General features: G+C 36.2%; 2 protein-coding genes across 42 annotated transcripts in view; one reads left to right on the top strand and one right to left on the bottom strand.

The window, feature by feature from the left end:
- Positions 1 to 7,389, bottom strand: part of DTWD1 (DTW motif tRNA-uridine aminocarboxypropyltransferase 1) — a 94,366-nt gene extending 86,977 nt beyond the window's left edge. For 8 of the 24 annotated variants that reach the window (XR_015134463.1, XM_086320858.1, XM_086320861.1 and 5 more), the window contains exons 1-2: positions 7,298 to 7,389; positions 2,505 to 2,823 (exon numbers count right to left, since the gene is read on the bottom strand). Coding sequence is in view for 22 of the 24 variants with exons in the window: in XM_086320858.1 (XP_086176984.1) it covers positions 2,505 to 2,768 (264 nt within the window). In the remaining 2 variants the exon portion in view is untranslated. Of the gene's footprint in view, positions 1 to 2,504; positions 2,824 to 4,429; positions 4,568 to 6,989 lie in introns of all 24 variants that reach the window. The other 16 variants (XR_015134464.1, XM_086320859.1, XM_086320848.1 and 13 more) reach the window with 5 other exon arrangements.
- Positions 7,329 to 24,973, top strand: part of FAM227B (family with sequence similarity 227 member B) — a 212,654-nt gene continuing 195,009 nt past the window's right edge. For 15 of the 18 annotated variants that reach the window (XM_086320840.1, XM_086320830.1, XM_086320832.1 and 12 more), the window contains exons 1-4: positions 7,329 to 7,714; positions 18,887 to 19,011; positions 21,347 to 21,400; positions 23,673 to 23,904. In XM_086320840.1, coding sequence (XP_086176966.1) covers positions 18,964 to 19,011; positions 21,347 to 21,400; positions 23,673 to 23,904 — 334 coding nt within the window. In that variant the 5' untranslated portion in view covers positions 7,329 to 7,714; positions 18,887 to 18,963. Of the gene's footprint in view, positions 7,715 to 17,709; positions 17,950 to 18,886; positions 19,012 to 21,346; positions 21,401 to 23,672; positions 23,905 to 24,973 lie in introns of those variants that run through there. The other 3 variants (XM_086320823.1, XM_086320825.1, XM_086320824.1) reach the window with 3 other exon arrangements.

Raw genomic sequence — 24,973 nt, 5'->3', positions numbered from 1 at the left:
AGTATTCTAATACTAATAAAACCAACTTTCTTATACAGCTGATGAATAGAGCTGAAAATTTCAAAGGCAACGACCAACATTTCTGATCAGTTGGCTATCTCTGAAGGACATCATTTAAATCAAGAATGCAGGACTGAAAGTTATACTGTATTTCACAAATCATGAAACTAGCATATCATGGACTAACATCTACAAGTATAAAACAGTTATGTAATATCTGTGCTCAAGAAGTATTTTTGGAGCCAATCCAGGTATCTTTAGTTTCCCCTGAGTAAGCCTGAAAATTATACTATGAAAGCCCAGACACAGGTCAAGTCATGGAAATACAGAAATATATGTTTGTGCTCTAGTTCACACATTTTAAAAGAAGATATATCTTAAACAATGACAGGGTACAGAGTAATACTACTAAAGTTGACCAGACCCAGTTCAAGTAGAGATGTTTTGTTTTCAAACATTTAAAGACCATCAATCTGTTCTCTAACATCTGTATTTCCTATGAGAGATTTACCATAAAACTTTCTACCCATATTTATCAAAATACAATTAGCAGAAAACTCTAGTCTTTTTCCATGTGATTATCAACCTTCGCAAAGAGAATCTTTTCAATTCTAGTACTCTAATAAAGATGAAGCTTTTATCTGATGACCTTTTCTCGCCTTAAAAAAAAAAAAGACATTTGTCATGACTTTTAAAAAAAATTAATGAATTTGTCATGACATTAAAAAATTTTTCTTCTGCATTAAAAAGATATATATTAATGAATTTAATTCCTAGAGTAAAATTTATAGCTTGGGAGGTACTTATTCATTATGTTGTCATCTTCCCTTCCAAAGCAGGCTATCTAAAAGCAAATGCTGAACAATTTGTAAAAATAAAGTCAAAACTAGAAAATTTTTTAGATTTTTTTATTACGTAGTAACACAAAATTTTATGTATGGTAATTAAAATAAAACACTTCAGAAAATTTTGCGCCATCCAGTAGGCCATTTAGAGTTGATCAAACTCTTGGTATAGTGTTTTAGCCATTTCATTAAAATAGTGGACATTCGGTCATGGATTTAAAAAACAATACTCAATTATTAAATTTCTACAAAAATATTAGCCCTATATTATTAACTTTTATTATTCCAATCACCAATCATTTTGAACAAAATATATCTTAAGATAAAACTTTCAATGGGATATTTTCTTTATGTGGCTACGATATAAACAAAAGATGAAATGATTCTGTTCATACCTCCAAAACTATACTTCAAAATGTAACATTCTTATATGAGAGATGGGGATAATGGGATAAGGGAGATAAAGGAGAAGGGGGCAGCAGAGGACGAGATGGTTAGATAGCATCACCAACTCAATGGACATGAATTTGAGCAAACTCCAGGAGATAGTAGAGGGCAGAGGAGCCTGGGGTGGCAAAAAGTCGAACAAGACTTAGTGACTGAACAACAATGCAGACTTTAGAAGAATTATTGTGCTCAAGCTCTTAGTTTTTCTGAGGTAACTATAAAGCTTACTGGATTCTATACTTATTTATTCTTGGCCAGTAAACTTTCCATTTTAGACCCCTAAGCAGATCATGGACTTGCCAAGGTAACATGTAAGCTAAAATGCAATTCAAGTAACAAAATACGAGTGTTTCAAAGTATTGTTCTTACCTGAAATTTAAATGAACCTTATCATCACATTAAACTTATTTTCTTATTGGCAAGTTCTAATGAATCCATGTGTAGAATTTGGTCTCTTTAAGGTCCTAATAGGCAGCAGTCAAATTTCATAAACCATTTAACTTAAAGTTTGAGTCACTGTTAGACAAGTTAACATATACGTAACTAAGTCTTTGATTACAGAGACATGATGGTCTACAGACCGTTTATCTATACAAAAGTAGTCTTGATAGGCAACAAAAAGTATAAGGTAAGCAATCAATTCAAATCAACTTGTTTAAATCTGGCGTTAAATCACCGTAACACAGCCCAATGAGCAGGCCTTAGTCTTTTCAATTTCAGTTTAGTTTAGTTTTGGTCACTGACATGTGCTCCATCTCCACATATAGAATGAGGCTAAACTCACAATTCTGCCTAAGCAAATATCAACCCTACTTCCTTCAGAATATGTTTTCTTCTCAAGGGCAGTCCAAGGCCCTGAGGTGGTTTTTGAAGCTCCTTCATGCAGCCTGTAAACTTGTCTCTTGTAGTTTTCATGTTTATACCACATTTTTTCTATGCTGTAAATGAATTATAATCATTTATTTTAAAAGGTAACTGATTTCATTAAAAACAACAGTATTCATCTCATATGCAAGTGTTTCAGCAATGTATGTCTCTTTTTCTAGAAACAAGGGGGGAAAAAATAGGTTTACAGGTCTATAGGATTAAACTTTCTAATTAATTTTCATAATGATGTTATTTATCAAGCTTATCAGTTATATTAGAGTAGGGATATATCAGATGTGTTTTTAAAATCAATTCTACTTTCAAATAATTAAATTTCTCACCAACCTTCACATGTGGTATCTGTTCAACAGGTACATTTTCAACTGGGACGTAACATGTATAGCAGTAGAACATTCTTGAACCACCACACTTGAGACATTTTGATCTTCCATTTTGCTGAGCATTTTTAAGAACGTCTTGAGATGCTAAGCATAAGTTTTGAAGAGGATCTTCTGCAGCTATGCATGTAGTTTGTGACTGCTGTATTTCCACAAATTTTGAAGTATCTTCTTCCCTTTCTTTGAGAAATACAGGTGTATTGAGAGACATTTTTCATTCAAATCAAAGTTTAACTTTTATTTCTAAAACACATATTGTAGATGCACTAGAAAAAAAAAGTGGGGGGGGGCAAAATAAAAAACAAAACATTTCACTTACTGTTTAATTCACAACTGTGTGCAGACTTTAGTATTTACTAACAAATGTTAATAAGTTTTTAAACCACTAGATTAGCATGCTTTAAGATATAATATTAAAAAGCAATAAACTAAAAAAAATTACCCTTTAAAGCTGCTGCTGCTGCTACTAAGTTGCTTCAGTCGTGTCCGACTCTGTGCGACCCCACAGACAGCAGCCCACCAGGCTCCCCCATCCCTGGGATTCTCCAGGGTAGACCCTTTAAAGCTAGTCCCTCCATAAAAATAGGAAGGTTGTCTCCCAGCAAAATGATTTCAAATATAAAGTTTAGGTACAAACATTTTATTTCTCAGTGACTATTTTTGCTCCAGAAACAGTACTTTTGCTCTATATTAGGAATGTAATGTTTTTATGTTAGTATCAGCCAGGAATGTATTCAACCCTGCAAGCTCTGACTTTCACTTGTTATTATATGACATCAAATTACACTCTGACATGACATCAATTCTCAGTCTGAACCTTGAAAAAAATACAAGGTGAAATCAGTAAAATTTAGTTGCTTATGTTCTAAAAGATGTAATTCTCTCCAACATAAATTAAAACACACATAAAAATATAACTAAACATCCATTAAAATGAGAGGCATCCACTACCAATTATAATTTTTTAAATTATAATTTTTTAAATATCTCAAAAGGTGAAACATATGCCTACAAAAATATAAAGGCATATACATAAAGATTCAAGTGTAATCTTATAAATGTTAAATTTTACAGAGTAACATCAGTGTTCACCCATTCTAAGAATTCATATTGCTTTCAAAAATATACACCATTCAGTCTTCAGGTCTAGAGATAAAATAGTAAAATGGCTTTCTCATTTAAATATTTCGTTCAAAGGAGGATGATGGTTGCCAAAACTGTTGTTCAAATACTTTGTAAGTACAATATGCTTAGAGGGAAAAAGAGACTGGGGCCCTCTTAATTTGATATGCATTCCAGAGCTGTAAAATGATTCTCATAACCTAAAGCCTTATGGTATTGTGGTGTTTAACTATGAGACTCCAGGCACTTCAAGTACAAACACTGAGAGGAGAAATGCTGTGACAGAAACAGGGAACTTTTTGTGGTTTCCCAAAATGAAAGTGAACAAAGAGTCCAGTGGAACATAATACACAATATAATTTACTAACAAGAAGTTAGTGATACTAATTTAATCAGCCATCAGGAGTTTTTTAGAGATTGTAAATGCCAGGGAACTTGGGACCCAATAAAGAAAGGCAAAGAAAAAAGATGTTGGTCATTGAAGGAAAAGTAAAATACACTTGCCAAATTTATCCAAGGGGAAAGCCAAAATACAATAAATATTTTTGATGTGTACTGATTAGGTAAGGGTTTACATTTTGGGTTGCTAGGACAAAGTGATATTTAAAAATGATTGTCCCATCCCTCCTCTTGCCTCATGAATGGAAAACATTATGTGATCTCTACTCCAAATCACCTTCCTAAAAATGACTTTTATCTTTGTCAGTATGCCCTCAATGACTGGGAGAGTGCAGGATATTAAGCTGTTACCTTTCCTTGAAGCTCAGATGCTTTTAAGACTGCGTGAGAGTCTTTGACCTTCTCTCTAGTAAATGCACTTAAAGATGCAGTATTCTGCACACAATTTCAGATGGTTTGCAGGTTAGATTCTAGAGTCCATCTACAAATCTAGGTAAAGACATCTTGGCTAAGATCAAAAAGTCATTCGGAGAACAGGAGAAGGCTTAAAAATCTAGGAAGAGATCCTATTAGTCTCCAGAAATCAGAGCCACAAATCCTTCTCTGGCCAACAAAAGGTCAATTCTCACAAGCCAATGGAGGTCTCATCACTGAACTCAGGAAACTAATTGGTCCCTAAATCCTCTTGGTTTGGCTTTGTTCTACAATTACCTGAGGTTCTTAAAAACATTTTTAGGCTGCAATAGTCTTGAGTTATCCAGATCATGGGCTCATCCTAAAAAAGCAATTGGAGTGGTCTAATTCAATTTGACTCCACTTCCCTGGGTATTCCAGTAGCCATGCAGGGATTTGCATGTGCCACTATAGGGCCCAGCATTAGTGGGGAACTATGCAGTTCCCAATGGTGTCATGAAAGTCAATGCAGTTGCTTGACGTTTAATGGAAAACTGTTGGTGAGTTTTTCTGGAGCCTCAAAGCGCACTCCTCCTGAGATGCCTCAGAAAAATCCTCATGGATTCCACTTGGCAGTCTGTCCATATAGCTAAATGAATTTTTTTGTTGTTTAGTCATTCAGACGTGTCCAACTCTTTTGCAACCCCATGGACTGTAGCCCACCAGGGTCCTCTGTCCACAGGATTTCCCAAGCAAGAATACTCGAGTGGGTTGCCATTACCCTCTCTAGGAGGTCTTCCTGACCCAGGGATCGAACCTACATCTCTTGCATCTCCGGCATTGGCAGGCAGGTTTTTCACCAGCTGAGCCAACAGGGAAGCCCCAAATTAGCAGAGCCTATAAGTCCTTTCTCTACAAAAATCAAACAACACAAACACCCTGAGACGGTGCAAGGGAAAGGTCTATGGCTCCCTGCCTTGCCTTCCCTAAACACTCTCACATGTAGATAAGGCGGCTACAGAGGAGGCCTGCCGTTCTAAGTCATGGGGAGCTCCCTCCAAAGGTCTCTAAAACCATATGAACCAGGGATCCATCCTGACCTAATGAACAACCTGTTTCTAATGTGTACAAATCATTTATTGCACACACAATGATTCAAAACTTTCAGAGCATACATCTTAACATCAAATATGTGTGATAAATACAAGTGGAGTTGTGGGGGTTACTGAGAACATAAAAAGACTTCGTTCCTAAGGAACTAACAAATATTTTTACCTAGACATGCACCTGTCATTTTGCAACTTGGGTTGAAAACAAATTAATTTTTTTCTCTTTCTACCCTCTTTACCACACAAATTAATTACTCAATCAAGTTGTACCAATTCTACCTTGCATATAATCCTGTATTTTTAGTCTCAAAGTCAGGATTCTAGATGGCCCATTGCAATCTCTTCACCTCTTTGCTTTCATGTGCTTATTACTAGTTCCAGATATTTAACACGGGAAAATGTATTTTAATTTGGAGTTACCTTTTAGTTAAGCTATCCTTCCTAGTAGTAGTAAACTCCCCAAGAGTAGAATCCTTCACTCTGCAATTCCAGAATAAGGAATTCAACAAATACTTAACTAAATCAAAACCATTATGAAAAAGAAGCATTCACTATGCAACTGCTACTGAAGTATCTGACAACCTTTACCTGTAATCTGCAGCCTAGCAGATTTTTTTCTTGTTTTTCCAAAATAATAAAGCAAAAGACTCCTAGCTACAAATAAGTTAACTCCTACCCCCACCCCCCATCCCCAGGCAGGAGACAGGAGTTCAATACTTGGGTCAGAAAGATCCCCTGGAGGAGAAAATAGCAACCCACTCCAGTATTCTTGCCTGGAAAGTCCCATGGACAGAGGAACCTGGCAGGCTACAGTCCATGGGGTCACAGAGAGTGGGACACGAGTGATCACACAGCACAGCAATGGAACATTATATAAACTCCTTATCCTGTACTTTGGATCATAACAGTACCAAATAAAACCCACTTAAATTTTATTTTCCTATTTTTAAGAACTTGGTCATAGGTACAGGTCCAATGGTCTACTGTTAAAGATTCAAGGTAACACCTTTTTCCTACAGGCTCACAGCCTGTGCCCTCCTCACCACCACTCCCCCCACACACACATAGCACACATCCTGTGGTAGAGACTGTCTTGCCTTAGTTTTTCATAGTACACTGGGGTTTAGAGAGAAGTAAATTTTAAATATTGTGGTTCTGAATCAAGCAGTGATTTTATCATCCAACTTCATGGAATTGGCACCTCGCAGTGTTAATAAACCTCCTGACTTGTCCTACATTTCCAAGAAATAATTCAGACTTAAGGGCAGCCTCTTTGCTTATTACCTATTTATAACCTAAATACTTTAAATACACTGCATGGCACACTATGCCTGCACTAATTTTCTCCTTCAGTGACAACCAGTGTCCCGCAAATCACTTCAAACACTGAAAAATAAAAAATAGGGTACCTAGTGGACTAACTTTGCCTGAACAGACTTTTCTTGGGCCAGACTGCACTGAAAATAGTTGTTAGGGGTAAAACAAAAACTTTTTTTGAGGAAAAATTTGGACGCCCTTTCCTCAAAGGGCCCACAAGACTTTAAATATGCTAGCGGCCGCACAGGGACCAAGGCCCCACTCACAAGCGACACCCAGCACGACCTCCACCGGGGCCCGGCCAAGAAGCGTCCACTCCCGCAGCTGCCGGGCTGCGGCCAGATCCCGGTCCCCACAGAAGCGCTGAGACCCGCACGAGGGATCAGAGTGGGACTCAGACCTGCACAGCCCGCGAGTCCTCGCACAGCTCCACTCGTCTTCCGCTCCGCCGGAGCCCGAGGTGCTCGCCCGGCCCTGGTCCCGCCTGGCCGCGGCGGAGCGCTTTCCGGGCGACACCAGAGGGAGGAGCCCGGACGTTGCTAAGGCCGTTGCTAGGCCCGGGCTCAGCGCGGGTTCCGCTGGCAAAGATAACGGGCGGGGAGAACCGCCGTGAGGGGTTAGAGGCAAAGTCCCGCCCCAGCTTTTTTTTTTTTTTTTTTTTTTGTGGTGTCACCCTTTTCCGGAGAGAAGTGATAGAGAACCAGAACCCTGCTCCGTGAGGCCTGGCCTCACATCCCGCCAGCGTTGCGCTGAGCTCCCTCGTGAGACTGGCCGGGACCGCGGAAGGAGGACGCGGTTGTCGAAATATACTATCAAGGTGTAGTTGCAGTGTGTTGTGAAAAATGCTATTCCTACAGAACACTCTCCCATTTGCCAATCCCTAAAATATTTTAGTGAGAACTTTGTTCTATTACTTCTTTAAAAATTTTAATGGCTGTGTCCAGAGAAGTAGTTCGTATGCTGTATAGTAATGAAAGCTGTTTGAAAAATTATGTCTGATAATGAGGTCTACTTTAAAACTACAAACTCACTCAGAGTCGGGACTACTTTGTGCACTTTTCCAATCTGAAATTAAGCGTAGTATGCGGATAGATTATTAAACCATTTTTCCTTGCCCCACCCCAAAGAAAATCTGTAGGGAAGGAATGCATGTTGACAATTGTGAGATTTAAAAATACATTGGCTAGATCTTGAGCAATATATTTATTGAATACTATGAATTTAGCAATTGAGACAGAATATTGCCCTAGGCAGGGGTCCTCAGTCTCCAGGATCTAATGCCTAATAATCTGAATTGGAGCTAATGTAATAATAGAAATAAAACACACAATAATGTAATGTGCTTAAATCATCCTGAACCCACCCCCACCCTCACCCCACCACCCCCCGTTCTTGGGAAAATTATTTTCCACCAAACTGGTCCCTGGTGCCAAAAATGTTGGACCTTAAGTATCAAGTTAAGCATGCATAGTAGAGAAAATACAATATGGCTAATAAATTATAGGAATTTCAAAAGAACTCGGAATGGAGTGGTCAGTGAAGAGCTCTTGGCTGGATTTGAGTAGAGCTCTGAAGAATGATTATGGTTTAGTATAGTGTTATTCAAAGGAATGGTGTGGGTCCCATTGGTGGGGGTCCCATTTGTAATCAAGGAAATCTAGTGACAACTACACTTTTAAAAAAATGAAATTGGCTAGTTTGGAAAAGCAGTGCATGGCATTTGGTAAGGTTGAGTATTACTTTGTGGAGTTTTAAATTATATATGTATGCATGTATATGTACACTAGGTCACTGTTTATAAAATGTATTTCTCATTTGATGTTTCTTTTTTAAAATGTTTGAAAGCCACCGCTTTAAGAAAGGGAAAGAGGAGAATCAATAGCAAAGTCTTCAAGCCAATAAGTAATTTATCATTTTAAACTAATTTAATTCAAGTGCACAGATTAAAAAGCAAATGATTCTATTTCTTTATCAGAGTGAGTACTGGGTTACTATTACTATGTAATAAATTACTGCAAAATATGCTGTCTTAAAATAATCATTTTTTTATGTTAATGAGTCTTGTATTCAGTGGAGCGTAGAGGGACAAATTTTTTCTGATAATTCAGCTATGAAGACTGTGAATGCTAGCAGAGGTCCAATGTGTTGCCTTTTCATGTGGCCTGGGCTTCCCCCCACGGTATGGCAGCAGAGTAACCAGACTGCTTAGGCCTAGTGCTCCAAAACCAAGTGTTGCAGTGAACAAGGCAGAAACTACATGTTGTTTTTCTAACCTAGTCCCCAAAAGAAACAGCATTATTTCTCTCACATTCTTCTGATTGTGAGTTTGAAGGCATGTCCAAATTTTAGGAGAGGGGACATAGATGCCACTTTTCAAAATACCATCAAGGAATTTGTGGCTGTTTTTTAAAAAACCAACACTGAATTTACTGCTGTCACCAAAACCCCCAAATTACAGTAGATTTTTATTTCTCACAAGAAATCCATTGTGGATGTTACTAGTCAGATAAAGTGTTAAACTCAAGAATGTGAGTTTCTTTTTATTTTTAGTGTTTCTGCTGTTTCCTGTGACTTGGGGTTCACAGCTTACCTGACAAGAGAAAAAGCACAGTGAATCACCTAAGAAGTTTTAGAGGTCAGCCCTAAAAAAGGCATATATCTTTGCCCACATTTCATTGACCAGTTTAATCCAAGGTCCCTTCTTTAACTGCAAGGGAGCCTGAGAAATGTAGAGAAACATACAGATATTGGTGAGTAATAACAGTTTGCCACATTCTAAATTTTTAGCCAAAAATCCTGTAGTCCCCAACCCCTCTGCTAGATTTCATTTTTTCTTTAGTTATCTATTTTATACATAATATCAATACTGTATGTATCAATACATACATACAGTATGTATCCCAGTCTCCCAATTTCCCCCAAACCCCTTTCCTCTTTGGTATCTATATGTTTGTTCTCTACATCTATGTCTGTATTTCTTCTTTGCAAATAGAATCACCATTACCATTTTTCTAGATTCCACATATATTCATTAATATTTTCCCCATTCTAACTTACTTCACTCTGTATGACACTCTCTGGGTGCCTCCGCATTTTGACACATGAGCCAATTTTGTTCCTTTTTATGGCTGACTAATATTCCATTGTGTATATGTACCACATCTTCTTTATACATTGCCCTGTTGATGGAAATTTAGGTTGCTTTCATGTCCTGGCTATTGTAAATAGTGCTGCAGTGGACATTGGAGTGCATGTGTCTTTTTGAATTATGGCTTTCTTTGAGTGTGTGCCCAATGGTAGAATTGCTGGATTATATACTAGTTCTATTTTTAGTTTTTTAAGTAATCTCCATACTTTTCTTAAAAGGAAAATTTTTTTCAAGTATTTTCAGTTCTGTTATTTATTTCATATATCAAAATATACTACAGTTTCTTGATTTTTTTTCACTCTCCAACATTATCTGTTAACTTTCTCCTTTAGAAGTCAATCATAAAGCTCTTTTATAACACCACTCCCAAGTGTGAACATTCCTACTCTCCCCCACACTCTTTTTATCCTCTCATCTCTCAATATAGTAGTCTCACAGTTTTTGTTTAAAGTAACATTTTTATATATTATTTGACCCTGAACCACATATGATCACATTAACTTTTAATACAACCTTTTATTTCTTTGCCTTAATAATTGCCATGTTCTGTCTACTTATTAATAATCTATCCTCAGAAACTCTGCCAAAGTAACAAAACATTACAATCAAACATATTGATTAATCTAGCTGATTTTGTTTTCCTTCCAGATGTTCTCTCTAGAGCATTTCCACCTCTAATTCATTCAGTATTGGTTGCTTTTACTAATTCAATACTGCTCTTCTGTGTTAGCTCCCTTGTTCCTTTTTCTTTGCATAATCCTTTGTTTTTCTGAAACATATTTTCTAGTAGTTTCCTGAGAAAAGGTTAATGAGAGTATTGGAGACAGCATAATAACCACCCTCAATGCAGATCCTATTGATATGTTTTCCTGTGTGGCAGAAGGAACTTTGTACATGTGATTAAGTTAAGGATCCTGCAATGAGGAAATTACAGGATTATCTAAGTGGGTTCAGCATAATCATAAGTGTTCCTATAAAACGGATTACAAGAGGTCAGAAAGGGGAGAAGATGCTATACTACTGGCTTTGAGGTTGAAAGAAGGAGCTAAGGAGCAAAGCAGTGTAGGGGGCTCCTAGAAGCTGCAAAAGGCAAGGAAACAGATTCTCCCCTACAACCTCCAGAAGGAGTATAGTTCTGCATACCCATTTCAGGCCTCTGACCTCCAGATCTGGGAGATAAGTAAACCTGTATTGATTTAAACAGTTAAGTTTGCAGTAATTTGTTAGAGCAGCTATGTGAAACTAATATAGAGAAAAATGGTGATTTTTTTTTTAAACTGGCTTAAAAATCTGAAGCATGCCATGTATGTAATTGATAGGCTGTCTGTATTTATATTTGAATTTCTAGCTTGAAAGTCATTTTCTGGAAATAATCATCTAAATTCTTATCTTTTAACCTTTGATTCTTATCTTTAACACTTTTATTCTAGTTTCCAGAACATTGCTTCAGCTTCCTCCCCATAAACATTTTGTTGACTAATTAATTTATTTCATTATATTTGTACCTTTTATTTTTTCTTCATAAAATACTGTTTTTTGCTTTCAGGGATGCATTTTATCATCTGTGTCTAAGAATCTTAAAGACATTTTAAAAGTTTCCTTCTGTTCCCTGTATTACCTGTATCCTCTCAGATTTTATTTTCAGTTATCTTCTCTGATTTCTATTTTTTAATTTTTATCTTTTTTGATATTTTGCAGCTGTTCCTTAAATATATAGTAAGCCTTGGATTTCTGTTTGTATTGAAGAATGAAGAAGATTAAAATAGTGATATAAAGCTCAATGTGTCTTCATAAGAGGATCAGATTTTTCATTGGAAAATTTTCAAACATCTGTAGAATAAAAGGCACTAATGATGATATGAGCAGAAATCAATGAAAGTGAAAACACATGTGCACTAGAGGAAAGCAACAGGCCAAAATTGGTTCTTTGAACAGATTAATAAAATTGAAAAGCCTTAAACTGACCAAGTAAAAAGAGAAAACTCAAAATACAAATATCAGGAATGAAAGTGGTAATATCCTACAGGTGATAAAAATAATAAGAGGATATTAAGAACAAATATTTATATCAAGGTATTTGACATTTTTTGCTTTCCTTGAAAAATATAATTTACCAAAACTGATAAAAAAGGAAATAGACAATTCCAATGACTATATCAATTTCAAGAAATTACATCTATGTTAGCCTGCTCTGGCTGCTATAATAGAATACTACAGACTTGGTCACTTAACAGAAATTTATTCTCTCACAGTTGTGGAGGCCTCAAGTCCAAAACCAAGGTGCTGTCAGTGTTGGTTTCTGGTGAGACCTTTCTTTCTGGCTTCTGGATGGCGGCTTTCTCACTGTGTCCTCACATAACCTTTGTGCATGCGCGGAGAGAAAGACCCCTATGGTGTCTTACTCTTCTTAGAAGAATAGCACTCTTATTGAGCTAAGGCCCCACCCTTAAGACCTCATTAAATTTAATTTCCTCTCCAAAGGCTCCATCTCAAAATATAGTCACGTTGAGGGTTAGGTCTTCAAGGTAGGCCCTAGGGGAAAACATAATGTCTGAAATGAAGACTTTACTGGATCACCTAACAGCATTTCTTATCCAAACTGACAAACAGAGGAAAAAAGTTTAGAAAAAAACTCAGCAATCTTAGTGATCTGTAGGACCATTTCAAGCTATCTACCATAGATGCAGTTGGAGACCCAGAAGGAAAGATGGGCAAAAGAAAAAAACATTTGAATAAAAATGATGGATAATTATCCAAATTGATAAAAACTATAAATGGACATGTTCAGAAATTCAGCTAATCCAGACAGAATTAAGAAAGGAAGGAGAGGAGGGAGAGTTGGGGGAAGAGGGAGGGAAGGACAAACAACCCCACTGACTGCTGAAAACCAGTGATAAGGAGAATATTTTAAAAGCAGCCAGAGGAAAAGACATATCACATATAGGACAACAAATATTACATGATTAGAAATATTCCCTTCCCCTTTGTTATTTGCAAGATTATGAATAAAGTTGGTGTGGTTTCTTCCTTAAATCTTTGATAGAATTTACTTATGAAGCCATCTGAGTCTGGAGTTTTCTTTGTGAGATTTTCATTACAAATTCTATTTAATTGTCATAAGCTATTTACCTTTTCTAGCCACCTAAGAGAAATTAAAATGTATCCACAGAATTGTATGCATTTATAATAGCAACTTTTTTTCCTATAATATCTCAAATCTTTAAACAAGGCAATGAGTACACACACATACACACACACTCACACACACACAGGAATACTACTCAGCAATAATATTTGATGATCTTGGATATTCCTCAGAAATCTTATGTTAAGCAAAACAAACCAGATACAAAAGTGTATGCAATGCTATGATTCCACTTTTATGAAAGTCTAGATCAGGCAAAGTTAATCTACAGCTAACTATAGTTACATAAAGCAGATTAGTGTTGCCTAACACCAGTGGTGGGATATTTTTGCGTGAAGTTGTAGGAATCAACAATAAAGTAGCACAAGGACACATTATGGAAGTGATCTAAATATCAGTTTTCATTCCAACCCCAAAGAAGAGTTTGCCAAAGAATATTTAAACTATCATACAATTGTGCTCCTTTCACATGCTAGCAAAGTTGTGCTCAAAAAAGGCTAGGCTTCAGCACTACATGAACCAAGAACTTCCAAATGTACAAGCTGGGTTTAGAAAAGGCAGAGGAACCAGAGATCAAATTGCCAACATTCGTTGGATCATGGTAAAAGCAGGGAATTCCAGAAAAACGTTTACTTCTGCTTCACTGACTATACAAAAGCCTTTGTGTGGATCACAGCAAACTATGAAAAATTCTTAAAGAGATGGGAATAATAAACAACCTTACCTGCCTCCTGAGAAACCTGTAGGCAGTTTAAGAAGCAACAGTTAGAACCATACATGGAACAGCTGACTGGTTCAAAACTGGGAAAGGAGTATGGCAAGACTGTAAATTGTCTCCCTAGTTATTTAACTGACATGCAAAGTACGTCATGCAAAATGCCTGGCTGGATAAATCACAGGCTGGAATCAAGATTGCCAGCAGCAATATCAACAACCTCAGATATGAAGATGATACCACTCTAATGGCAAGAAGTAAAGAAGAACTAAAGAGCCTCTTGATGAGGGTAAAGGAGAGTGAAAAGGTTAGCTTGAAACTCAACATTCAAAAAAACTAAGATCATAGCATCTGGTCCCATGAATTCATGACAAATACAAAAGGAAAAAGTGGAAGCAAAGACAGATTTTATTTTCTTGGACTCCAAAATCACTGTGGATGGTGACTGCAGCCATGAAATTGAAAGACACCTGCTCCTAGGAAGGAAAGCTTTCACAAACCTAGACAGCATATTAAAAAACAGATAGATACATCACTTTGCAGACAAAGGTTCATATAGTCAAAGCTATGGTTTTTCCAGTAGTCATATATGGATATGAGAGCCTCAATGAAGGCTGAGCCCTGAAGAATTGATATTTTCCAATTGTGGTGCAGGAGAAAACTCTTGAGAGTCCCTTGCACAGCAAGGAGATCAAACCAGTCAATCCTAAAAGAAATCAACCCTGAATATTAACTGGAAGGACTAATGCTGAAGCTCCAATAATTTGGCCACCTGATGCAAAGAGCCAACTCATTGGAAAAGACCCTGATGCTGGGAAAGATTGAAGGCAAAAGAAGAAGGGGGCAGCTGAGGATGAGATGGTTAGATAATGTTACCAGTTCAATGAACATGAATTTGAGCAAACTCCAGGAGACAGTGGAGGACAGAGGCTGGCATGCTGCAGTCCATGGGGTCGCAAGAGTCAGATACAACTTAGCCACTGAACAACAAAATATTACACAATTTTTTTTTCTTTAGCCACAGACTTTATTATTTGAATATTTGCAACTATGACTCTATACACAAATTTTAATTTCTTACAAAACTCTACATTCCATATTGCTAGGTCACTTCACTCTGCTTTATGCCACATTTCCATCAAAAGGCATTTCCCCAAATCACAATCTGCCTGATTGTGTGTTTGTTGTTTAGTTGCTAAGTTGTGTCTGACTCCGACTCCGTGGACTGTAGCCTGCCAGGCTACTCTGTCTATGGGATTTCCCAGGCAAGAATACTAGAGTGGGTTGCCATTTCCTTCTCCAGGGTACATTTTTTTAAAATGTTTATTTATCTAACCGTGCCAAGTCTTAGTTGTGGCCTGCAGTATCTTTTCTTTTAGTTGTGGCATGCAAAATCTTAGTTGTGGCATGTGGGATCTAGTCGCCTGAACCAGGACTGAACTCAAGACCCCTGCTTTGGGAGCTCAGGGTCTTACCACTGGAGCACCAGGAAAGTCCCTAAATGCTACACGTTTTAACTGTAATGAGGGTTACATGGGTGTATGCATTTGTCACTTAAAATGGTAATTTTTTTACATAGTAATTGTGTAGTAAGTAAATTATACCTCAATATAGGTGATTTAAGTAGAAAAATCATTTACATTTCTATTAACTATCAAGAAACCATAGAAAAGGACGTGTTTAAAATACATTTGTGGCTTAAACATTTAAAACATACCATAAAATAGGAGTATACAATGGGATAAATCTAATGAAAGATTGAAAGATTGAAAAATCAATCCATACACTTAAGAGGTGTGCAATTTACTGTATGTGTGTTTTACTTCAACAAAAATATTAACAAAAATAAGTTGCACATATGACTTGATAAAAACAAGCCATAAATGAAACTATTATGTTAATATTAGAAATGTTAAAATAGGCATGATTAAAGATATTTTAAAGGAATTGTGGAGATAAAATGGGTATAGGAGACAATGAAGCAGAAGAAAGAGTTTAAGATAATTCAGGCTTTAAACCTGGATAATTGTGAAACCTCTATAATTAAAAATAAGAATAAGATTTCTCTACTAAGGACTTGTGTTTCAAGCAATGATCATGAATTGTGTTTTGAAAATAATAGGTTTAAAGTTAAAATACCTAAATGTAAAATATTTATGTTCAATATTCACTCTATGAATCTTTAATGTGTCATTGTTCTGAATAAAAATCAGTTTAAACAATTACATAGAATCTAAAAATTCAGGCATTAAAGATTACCACAAATCTCATAGCTCTGAATCCTACTCCACACTGATGATATATTAGAGACAATATAAAAGTATTATAACTGATTTTGGAATTCCAGGGTGAATCACACATGAGTATGACGTATCCTTTTTATACCTGACTTTCCTCAAGTTGCTAGTAATTTGCTAAAGATATTTGTATCTGTGTTCTTGAGGGACATTTGGTTGATAATTTTCTTTTTTTTGGTAATCTTGTCAGATTCTGTTATCAAAGTTATACTGGCGTTATAAGAAAGTATTCCCTCCTCTATTTTTGAAAGTTGACTTATCTTCTTTCAGTTTTAGTGATTGTAGTTTTAAGGATTTGCCCATTTCTTGTAGGTTGTTAAATTATTGACACAAGTTTTAAATTATATGCCCCTAAATCATTTAATCCTGGAGAAGGCAATGGCAGCCCACTCCAGTACTCTTGCCTGGCAAATCCCATGGACCGAGGAGCCTGGTAGGCTACAGTCCATTGGCTCGCTAAGAGTCGGACACGACTGAGCCACTTCACTTTCACTTTTCACTTTCATGCATTGGAGAAGGAAATGGCAACCCACTCCAGTGTTCTTGCCTGGAGAATCCCAGGGACAGCGGAGCCTGGTGGGCTGCCGTCTATGGGGTTGCACAGAGTCGCACACGACTGAAGAGACTTAGCAGCAAGTCATTTAATCAGTGTAGGTTCCCTAATGACATCCTTTTTATCCTTCCTGTATTGGTCATTTATTTTTTTCTCACATTTTTTAATTCAACCTAAAGAGTCTTTTAAAAGACCAACTTTCAATTTGTTGAGTTCTCTATTTTCATATTTTTATTTAGTCTTCCCGTATCTTTTAATTCCTTTTTCTACTTATTTTTAAATTCTTTTCATTTTTTTAGCTTTCTTAGTACTGTGTTTTCCTCTAAGCATAGGTTTAGGTGTATCCCACAAAGTTTGATACATTGTGTTTTCATTATCTTTCAGTTAGAAAATTTTCTAATTTTTCTTATTGCTTCCTCTTTGAGCTAGAAATGGATTATTTAATATTTAAGGATTCTCTAGTTGTCTTTTTGTTACTATTTTCTGTTATAGTCAAAGAACATACCCTGAATGATTTCAATTATTTGGAATTTTTGAATCTTATGGTACAGCATGAGTCCATCTTCCACGTTTTATTACTTAAAAAGACTGTGTATTCTACAGTTGTGGGATTTAGTTGTTCTATAAATATCAATTAGGTTAAGTCGCTTGATAATGTTGTTCAAATCTTCTATCTCCTGACTGGTGTGTGTGTGTGTGTGTGTGTGTGTGTGTGTGTGTACTTGATTCATCAGTTACTCAAAGCAATATGCTAAAATCTCCAGCTATCACTGTGGTTTTGCCTGTTGTATGATCAGACCCCTCAAAACAGCAGTTCTCCTCCTCTTTGAATATCCCCTGCTCAACCAGTTCCTTCCCCAGCCAGTTATTATTCTAATCCTTGGACCAAAGTAACTTTACCTGCTAGTTTATCAAGGGGAAACATTTGCCGTCATTAGCCAGTGGGGCTGCAAAGGACCCGCCTCTGCTAATTTACCTAGTAACTGATGAGCCAATCTGAGGTTAATTGCCCCTATAAATGGTAGCCTCCTTTTCCTGGAACAGTGAAGATTACTGCCATGTCCAGACTGCCTTTTGGGTTGAGGTATAGCTCCAGGACTTTGGACTTATAAGATTTCAAACTGTTGATGTTTCTGTCACCATTTACAGGTTCTTTCTTCCTGAGCAATTACAAGACTTGCAGGCCTGCAGGGTGTAGGTCAACGCCTGTATTTCCCTTTAGTTTTATAAACTTCTGCTACGTTTCTTTTGAAGCTCTTTTAGTAAATGCAGACGCATTTGTCATTGTACGACTTAAGGAACTAACCTTTTGTGAATGTGAAATAACCTAATTTATGTCTGGTAATTTTCCTTGTCTTAAAGTCTACTTTGTCTGATATTAATATAGACACCAGTTATGTTTAGTGTTTGCATAGTTCTAGAATTCTCATTTGTTTCTTTTTTGGAATTTTAATATCTCTTGAAATACTCCATGGCTTCATGCACTATAATCAAACCTATACTGTAAAGTCTTTAATGTATTTATAATACTTTTTAAGTCCTTGATGCTAATTACAATAACTGGATTCTTGGTGAATTGGTTTGTATTGACTGTATTTTCTTTTGATTATGGATCCCATTTTCCTTCTTTGTATGTCTTGAAATTGTTTTATTGTGTATTAGACATTCTGTGGAAAAAATTGTGGAAACAAATTTAATTTAATTTTAGTTTTGAGAGCATAAGCCTTTATCTCTCCTTAGCACTTCAAGTGAGAGGCTGATTTTTTAAAATCCTCCTAGATTTGAGTTGGGCTTTAGGATTGATTGTAGCTTTAATTAGATTAAGCTCACCTGTGACTAACTCAAGCTCCAACCTACCTCTTGAGAGCCACCTCTTATCACTTGTCAGTGTTGAGTTGGGACACTTGCGGAATGAAGTTTTAGATGATTTCAGTTCACCTTTGGACCCAACTCCGTCTGGGCTCCTGGAACCCAAGTACTATAAGCATGTGTTAGCTTGTCTAGGTTCTGTATCTTTCCAGCCCCTCCTCTACTGCTGCTTTCTTAACAAAATTCAGAAGCAAGGTGTGGGCACCTGGGAAGGGACTATTTGGTTGAGTCGTTCATATGTTTTCATTTGGGTATCTTTCAGACTCCAGTCTGTTCCCCAGCTCATGCAGACACTTGAAGCCCAGCTGATTTCTCTTCATCTCTTCAAAGTTATTCCCCATGGCAGGCCAACTTTTCCCTCAGTTGCCACACAGAACTCACGGTCAGGTAAGGGAACTGCCACAGCTTTATACTTATAAAGGAGATGTTTCTTTCTGGATTTGGTGTCACCAGGGTTTCCCAGGAGGGCAGCTTCATGGGCTTGCAAGCTGTGCAGTTGCATGCATCTACTGATAAGAAGGACCCTGCTGCTGCTGCTACTAAGTCGCTTCAGTCGTGTCCGACTCTGTGCGACCCCATAGACAGAAGCCCACCAGGCTCCCCCGTCCCTGGGATTCTCCAGGCAAGAACACTGGAGTGGGTTGCCATTTCCTTCACCAATGCAGGAAAGTGAAAAGTGAAAGGGAAGTCACTCAGTCATGTCTGACTCTTAGCGACCCCATGGTCTACAGCCCACCAGGCTCCTCCGCCCATGAGATTTTCCAGGCAAGAGTACTGGAGTGGGGTGCTGTTGCCTTCTCCAGAAGGACCCTACACTAGGCTTAATGATCTGATGTTGCCATTTTGAAATTCTTATTTTTTGAGCACAGGGACTCTAAATTGTCACACATTATATAGTCCTGCTTAGTGGCATCCACCACTTTTCACGAACCCCATAGAAAAGTAAGATTTTTATTTGGTCCAGGATTTTCTTGTTGTTACCATGGAATCATTAGCATTTTGTATCCTACATCCTACCAAGGTCATAAGCCTGTTTAATTTATGCCTCACCTCCTTTTAACTTTCCCCCTAGAGAACTCTGGAATTTTATATTGAAATTAACTGAAATTTTCCTATGCATATTTCATTTCTAATTTTTCTAATTCCCTTTAGTTGAAATGTGAGTATTTTTAGTGCTTTCTTCTAGAAGTGGTTTAACATCCATTACAAGGCAGGGAGAAAGGGTACCATTTAAATTGTTGTAATTATATTCCTTTGTATTCTGTGCATTTCAAAAACTAATTATGGCTTTCCTCTAGTAAAATTGCTATTCTCACTATCCCTAAAGATACTGTATCATGAACATTTTTTTTTGTATTTCAGTATTGTGTGCACACCATCTCTTATTTTTTTCTTTTCTCAGTTTGACTAGGCCTAAAGCCACATGTTTTTCATAAAATTTCTTGACAGCTCTACACATCTTTGCTTCTGTATACTTCTCTTTTATAATGACTGTCACATATGCTTTTTATTTTGTTATTGTATTATTCGTTATACATTTATTCATTATACATTTATTCTTCACATATTTTAAACAGTATTAAGACAATGAAATATTCTATTGAGCCTCAAATGTGCAGTCATTTTGTAAAGCATGGCCTTGTGATTTTGTAATCTTGGTCACTGTATCTATTGATGTGAAGTACGTTCCAGTAAATTAAACTGTAAGATTGTCTTTTCAGACATGTCATCTTCAGAGCATTAGGGTATTATATTAGGATATTCTGAAGTCCTGTTATTTTTGCCTTCTCATTGGTTTTTCATTCTTTAGAAATGGTTTTATTATTTTTAAAAATATCTCCATATTTCTTTGACATTAATCTACTCATTTATTCATTAATTTAAGAACATTGCCAGTTTATGTGCATAATTTACAACCGTTGGCCAGCCACTACATGAAATTTTGACTCTTCAGCAGTGGTTACACTACATTTTCTGTCCTCATAGAGAAACAAATCTGCTGTTGTTACCATAAAGGATCTTTGGGGGACCTAGGAAGACTTCCTAGAAAAGTGACTTTTAATTTGATGTTTGATATAAGAGTTAAATAGGTCAAGAATGAATTGAAGGGAGACAGTTTGGAACAGGGATCCTTCTAAGCAAGAGGAAGAATATGTACACAGTCTCCAAAACAAGGAATAGCAAAATGTTTAGATTAAAATTAATCTGTCTAGTGAAAGACTACATTTTCAGTTTACAAAGAAGCTAACAAAAATGGGATTATAACTTATTACATTGAAACATTCAAAGATTTATTTTCACCAGGTCACTTTTGTGCCTCTTAAAATATTTCATCAGCAAGAGGAGAATGTTATTATATATTATTGACTCTGAATTTATTGTAGACACCATCCAAGATAGCCCAAAATATCTTGGAACTCATGATGGAATTAGAAATGAGGACGTTGAGCAGGATTCATATGTAGCTTTTCTCTAGGAAAAGTGTATGAGAAGGAGGCCTTTTATAGAATTTGGTTCGCAGACTCAGAATTTAAACATTAATCTCTGTCCCTTTTCAAAGTACAAGAACTTTACAAAGAGAATAGTTTACAATATCTTACTTACAGCTCTGAAAATTATAACTGAAGTCCAGTATCATAATGTACTTAAATAAATTAAGTATAGCCATCCTATAAATAATCTGAATTTATGTTAATGAACAATATTGATTTTACTTCATTAGAAAATGCAAGAACCTCCAAAGAACATTGAAGAATTTTTAAAGCTTCAAAACTTGGTGAGTAGAATATCCTGTTTTATGGGGCCTTCACCACTGGTACACATATCAATCCTTTTCCTTTAGGAAAATACAGCAATTCTTTTTGATTGCCTGTAGAGTTACTTTGACAGTTTTAAAAGAAATTGTTGAGAGTTTGATTGGAATTACAATAGACTTTTGAAATTACTTTTAGAAACAGTCCTTTTAAAAAATACATTCTAAAATCACATAGTGTTAGAGCTATAAAGACTTTAAGTGCCAGCACTCATCTATCAACCTCCTTAAAATGTGATTTTTTTAAATTTCAAAATTACTGATTTTTTTTTTCCTGGTTATAACTAAGATAGTCATTTTAGAAAGTTAAAGAGAAAAGCACTAAAAAAGATAAGCATCTTAATTTTATCCTTTATAGATTAACCAGATATATCTCTGTATTTAGAGAAAACATAATCTAATCAAGCTGGTAGAATTTCAGGATACTTTATTCATAGTATAATTATATAGTATAACTCAATATCTTGAACAAGAGTTGTAATATCTCAAGTCTGACATAAAGGTGTATTTTCATAAACCTTCAGGCATGTTGTAAAATCTGTTCAAGTTCATTTCCATTTTAGCCTCTCCCTACTTTCCCCAAATTCACTTCCAATTTTAGCCTCTTGCCACTTTCCTAACTTCCCTAACAATTGGGATGACCCCTAACATAAGGACTATGTTTTCAAAAGTGGCTGTCATTCTAATTTGACAATGTTTGTCTCCAGGGAGTGTATCTTGTGATCATATCTTATTTTTCAAAGATCTTTGTATTTTTGACGCATAATATCCAGATTTTAAGGCTGGAAAACTTCCCCAGGTGGTTATGTGTTTTAAGACATATGTTTGTAGGATTTGTGAGAGAACACTGATGCATCTAGAATTCTCTTTTTCCAAAATGGCAGGGGGACCTAGATCCTGCTGGGGAAGTTTTTCAGCATTAAACTCTGGTTATTATTCAGGTACCTGTTACCATTACAGAGTATAGTGGATTTAGGAAGCTTTCAAAGGAAGAAAAATGGAAGTAGAATAGACCAAGGCAAAATTTAAAATTTCTTATCTGCCAACTCCAGATTTATTCCCATTTAAGCTAAATTCCCAGAATATCTTACCCACATTCTTCTTAAAAGAGTTTCATCCTATGAAAACTGCTACTCTTCCAGAAAGCATTTTCTTACTCACAAACCTTTAATTATGTCTGTTATCTTTCTTTGTTTTGGTATTCAACAACTCAATTAAAATATTATCTTGTATTTAGGTTTGCAAATATTAATGTTGTGATTCCCCTTTCCTTCCCTTTCCTTCTTCTCCTTCCCTTCGTGAACAATGTAGTCCTAAAGCCATTTGGGGGTCAGAACACGGCAGGAAGGAAATGTGCTGTGGTCCCCCGGAGCAGGCTTTTGGAACCCTGCCACCATGGGGAAGGTATCCATATGACCCCACAGGTGTCGGAATCCGGCGGGGTGAGGATGGTATTCACGTGTGACCAGGGTGGGGAGGTGGTTCCGGGAAGTGCAGAGACAAACTGTGGCCTGGTTTGAAAAGTCAGAGCCTAAGCAGAATGAGAAGGGCATCCATATACTGAAGAGACTAGCAGTGGATAGGAGAGATTGGTTACCTGAGAAGATTGATGCAATCAGTACATATATTTAAGATAATGTCAGTTAGATTTTTCACTCTTGAAGATGGTAATTATGATATGGAAAAAGAGAAAACTAGAATGTTTGGAACTGGAATTAAATTTATCAATATGAACTCATGGCTTTAATTACATAGAGGTCAAGACTGAGGAACTGTTGTAGACCAAAGGGGATTAAAGACATATGATGCTTAAATGCAATGTGTGATACTGAACTAGATCCTTTTACCATAAAGAGCATTATTGATTTAGTTGATGAACTCGAGTAATCTCAGAGAATTATATAGGAATGATGTAACAATGCCAGTTTCCTTATTCTGATAGTTATAGTTGGTTATATAGGGGAATGTTTTTGTTCTTTGGAAATAAATATTCAACTATTCAAGGATGATGGGGGCATCAGTCAAGTAAGCAACTTACTTTCAAATGATTCAGGAAGAAAGGTTTTTGTAAAGCATTTGAAACTTCTAAAGTTTATGGTTTTTTACAAATTAAAAAATATACATTTAATAAAAATCATGCTGTAGAATAAAACTTCAATTTTGGTTCATTGATTTTTGAACTCTTTAAATTCATTCAAAAAATGATTTAAGTTGTATTGTCTCACATTTTCTGCAGGATCATTGGCCAAAGGAAATCCATTTATGGGATAGTGATAAATTGTTATACACTATGAAGAAAATAAAAGAAGATAGTTCATTTACTTCCATTTATACACATCTGTGGGGAAATGTCCTGCGAGTAGATGATGCAGCTATGGCCATGGAGTCAAGATTAGCAGAATGTTCAATTCTTTTGAAAAACCATGCTTCTGAAATATTCGAGTGGAACAGAATAATTTCCAGGACAAGTAAATCTATTTTTTATATACATAAAGTAATTGTCAGTTGTATGTGTGTCTGTTGTGTTTGTGTCTATCTGTGTGTGTATTCTCATAAAGAATGAAATCCTAAGGTAAAAATATCTAAAAACATAAATTTATTTTATTTTAAAACCTCTTCATTTCTAAATGGTCCAGTATGGCTTTTTAGTTGAACATGACCATTTGGATTCAAAGAAAGTGTTGCTGGGACAAAACCTAAAACAGTTCTAAACTTTGAGCTGGAGCAGAGATAACTGAATATCAGGGAAACAGAGTTGCATTAACAAATATTGGTACCAGAGAAAAGCAAGTCAGAAAGAATCAAGATATTAAAACAGTTAAACCTATAACCAAAATAAAAGGAGTGAGACCTCACCTATATAAGCTAAGTTTGTGAGAAATACTTAGCATTCACGGTTGGATAACTGCAGACTGAGTGAAAAGCTTATCTGTAAGTAATGATAATTTTTACTGCTTTTCAGTATTTATATAGCCTTTACCTAGTTGTATTTTTAACACTTTAAGAATACTTTTAGATACTAATGGTGATTCTTATTCTTATGGGCAAACTTGTCATATATGTCTTAAGAATGATATTGGTTGTACTTACATTTTCTGTGTACTAAATAGATGTAATTAGCTACTTAATATCATTTTCAGGCCTTGAGTTTTCAAAATCTGAGTGTGTCTAAGTACAATGTTACTAAATTCTCTATTGTGAGAATTTTCTTATGGAATTTTTAATTATTTAAAAAAATTTTAATTATACAAGCTACATATATGTAGCTGTGTCTATATAAACATACAAAGAGAGAGAAAGCACCTGTGCATAATTTTAAAAAACAACTTTTTATGTACTCATTGTCCTCAATATGTAAGTATCAGAGCTTAGACTCAAGTCTAGATCATCTGACTTCAGAGCCCCCATAGTCTTTCACTGGGCCATGCTGCAGGGTCCTGTACCGTATTGTGTTTAAGGTGACCATGAAACAACCAGATGTAAGTGGCTGAGCTGTTTGAAAAACTTGGGGTTGTTCAGTAAGAAGGGATTAAGGTA

The sequence above is a fragment of the Bos grunniens genome, chromosome 10 (assembly GCF_055505025.1).
Source record: "Bos grunniens cultivar Pamir isolate PY7600 chromosome 10, Bosgru_T2T1.0, whole genome shotgun sequence".
NCBI classification, from domain to species: Eukaryota; Metazoa; Chordata; class Mammalia; order Artiodactyla; family Bovidae; genus Bos; species Bos grunniens.
This window is presented reverse-complemented; position numbering and strand designations above follow the sequence as displayed.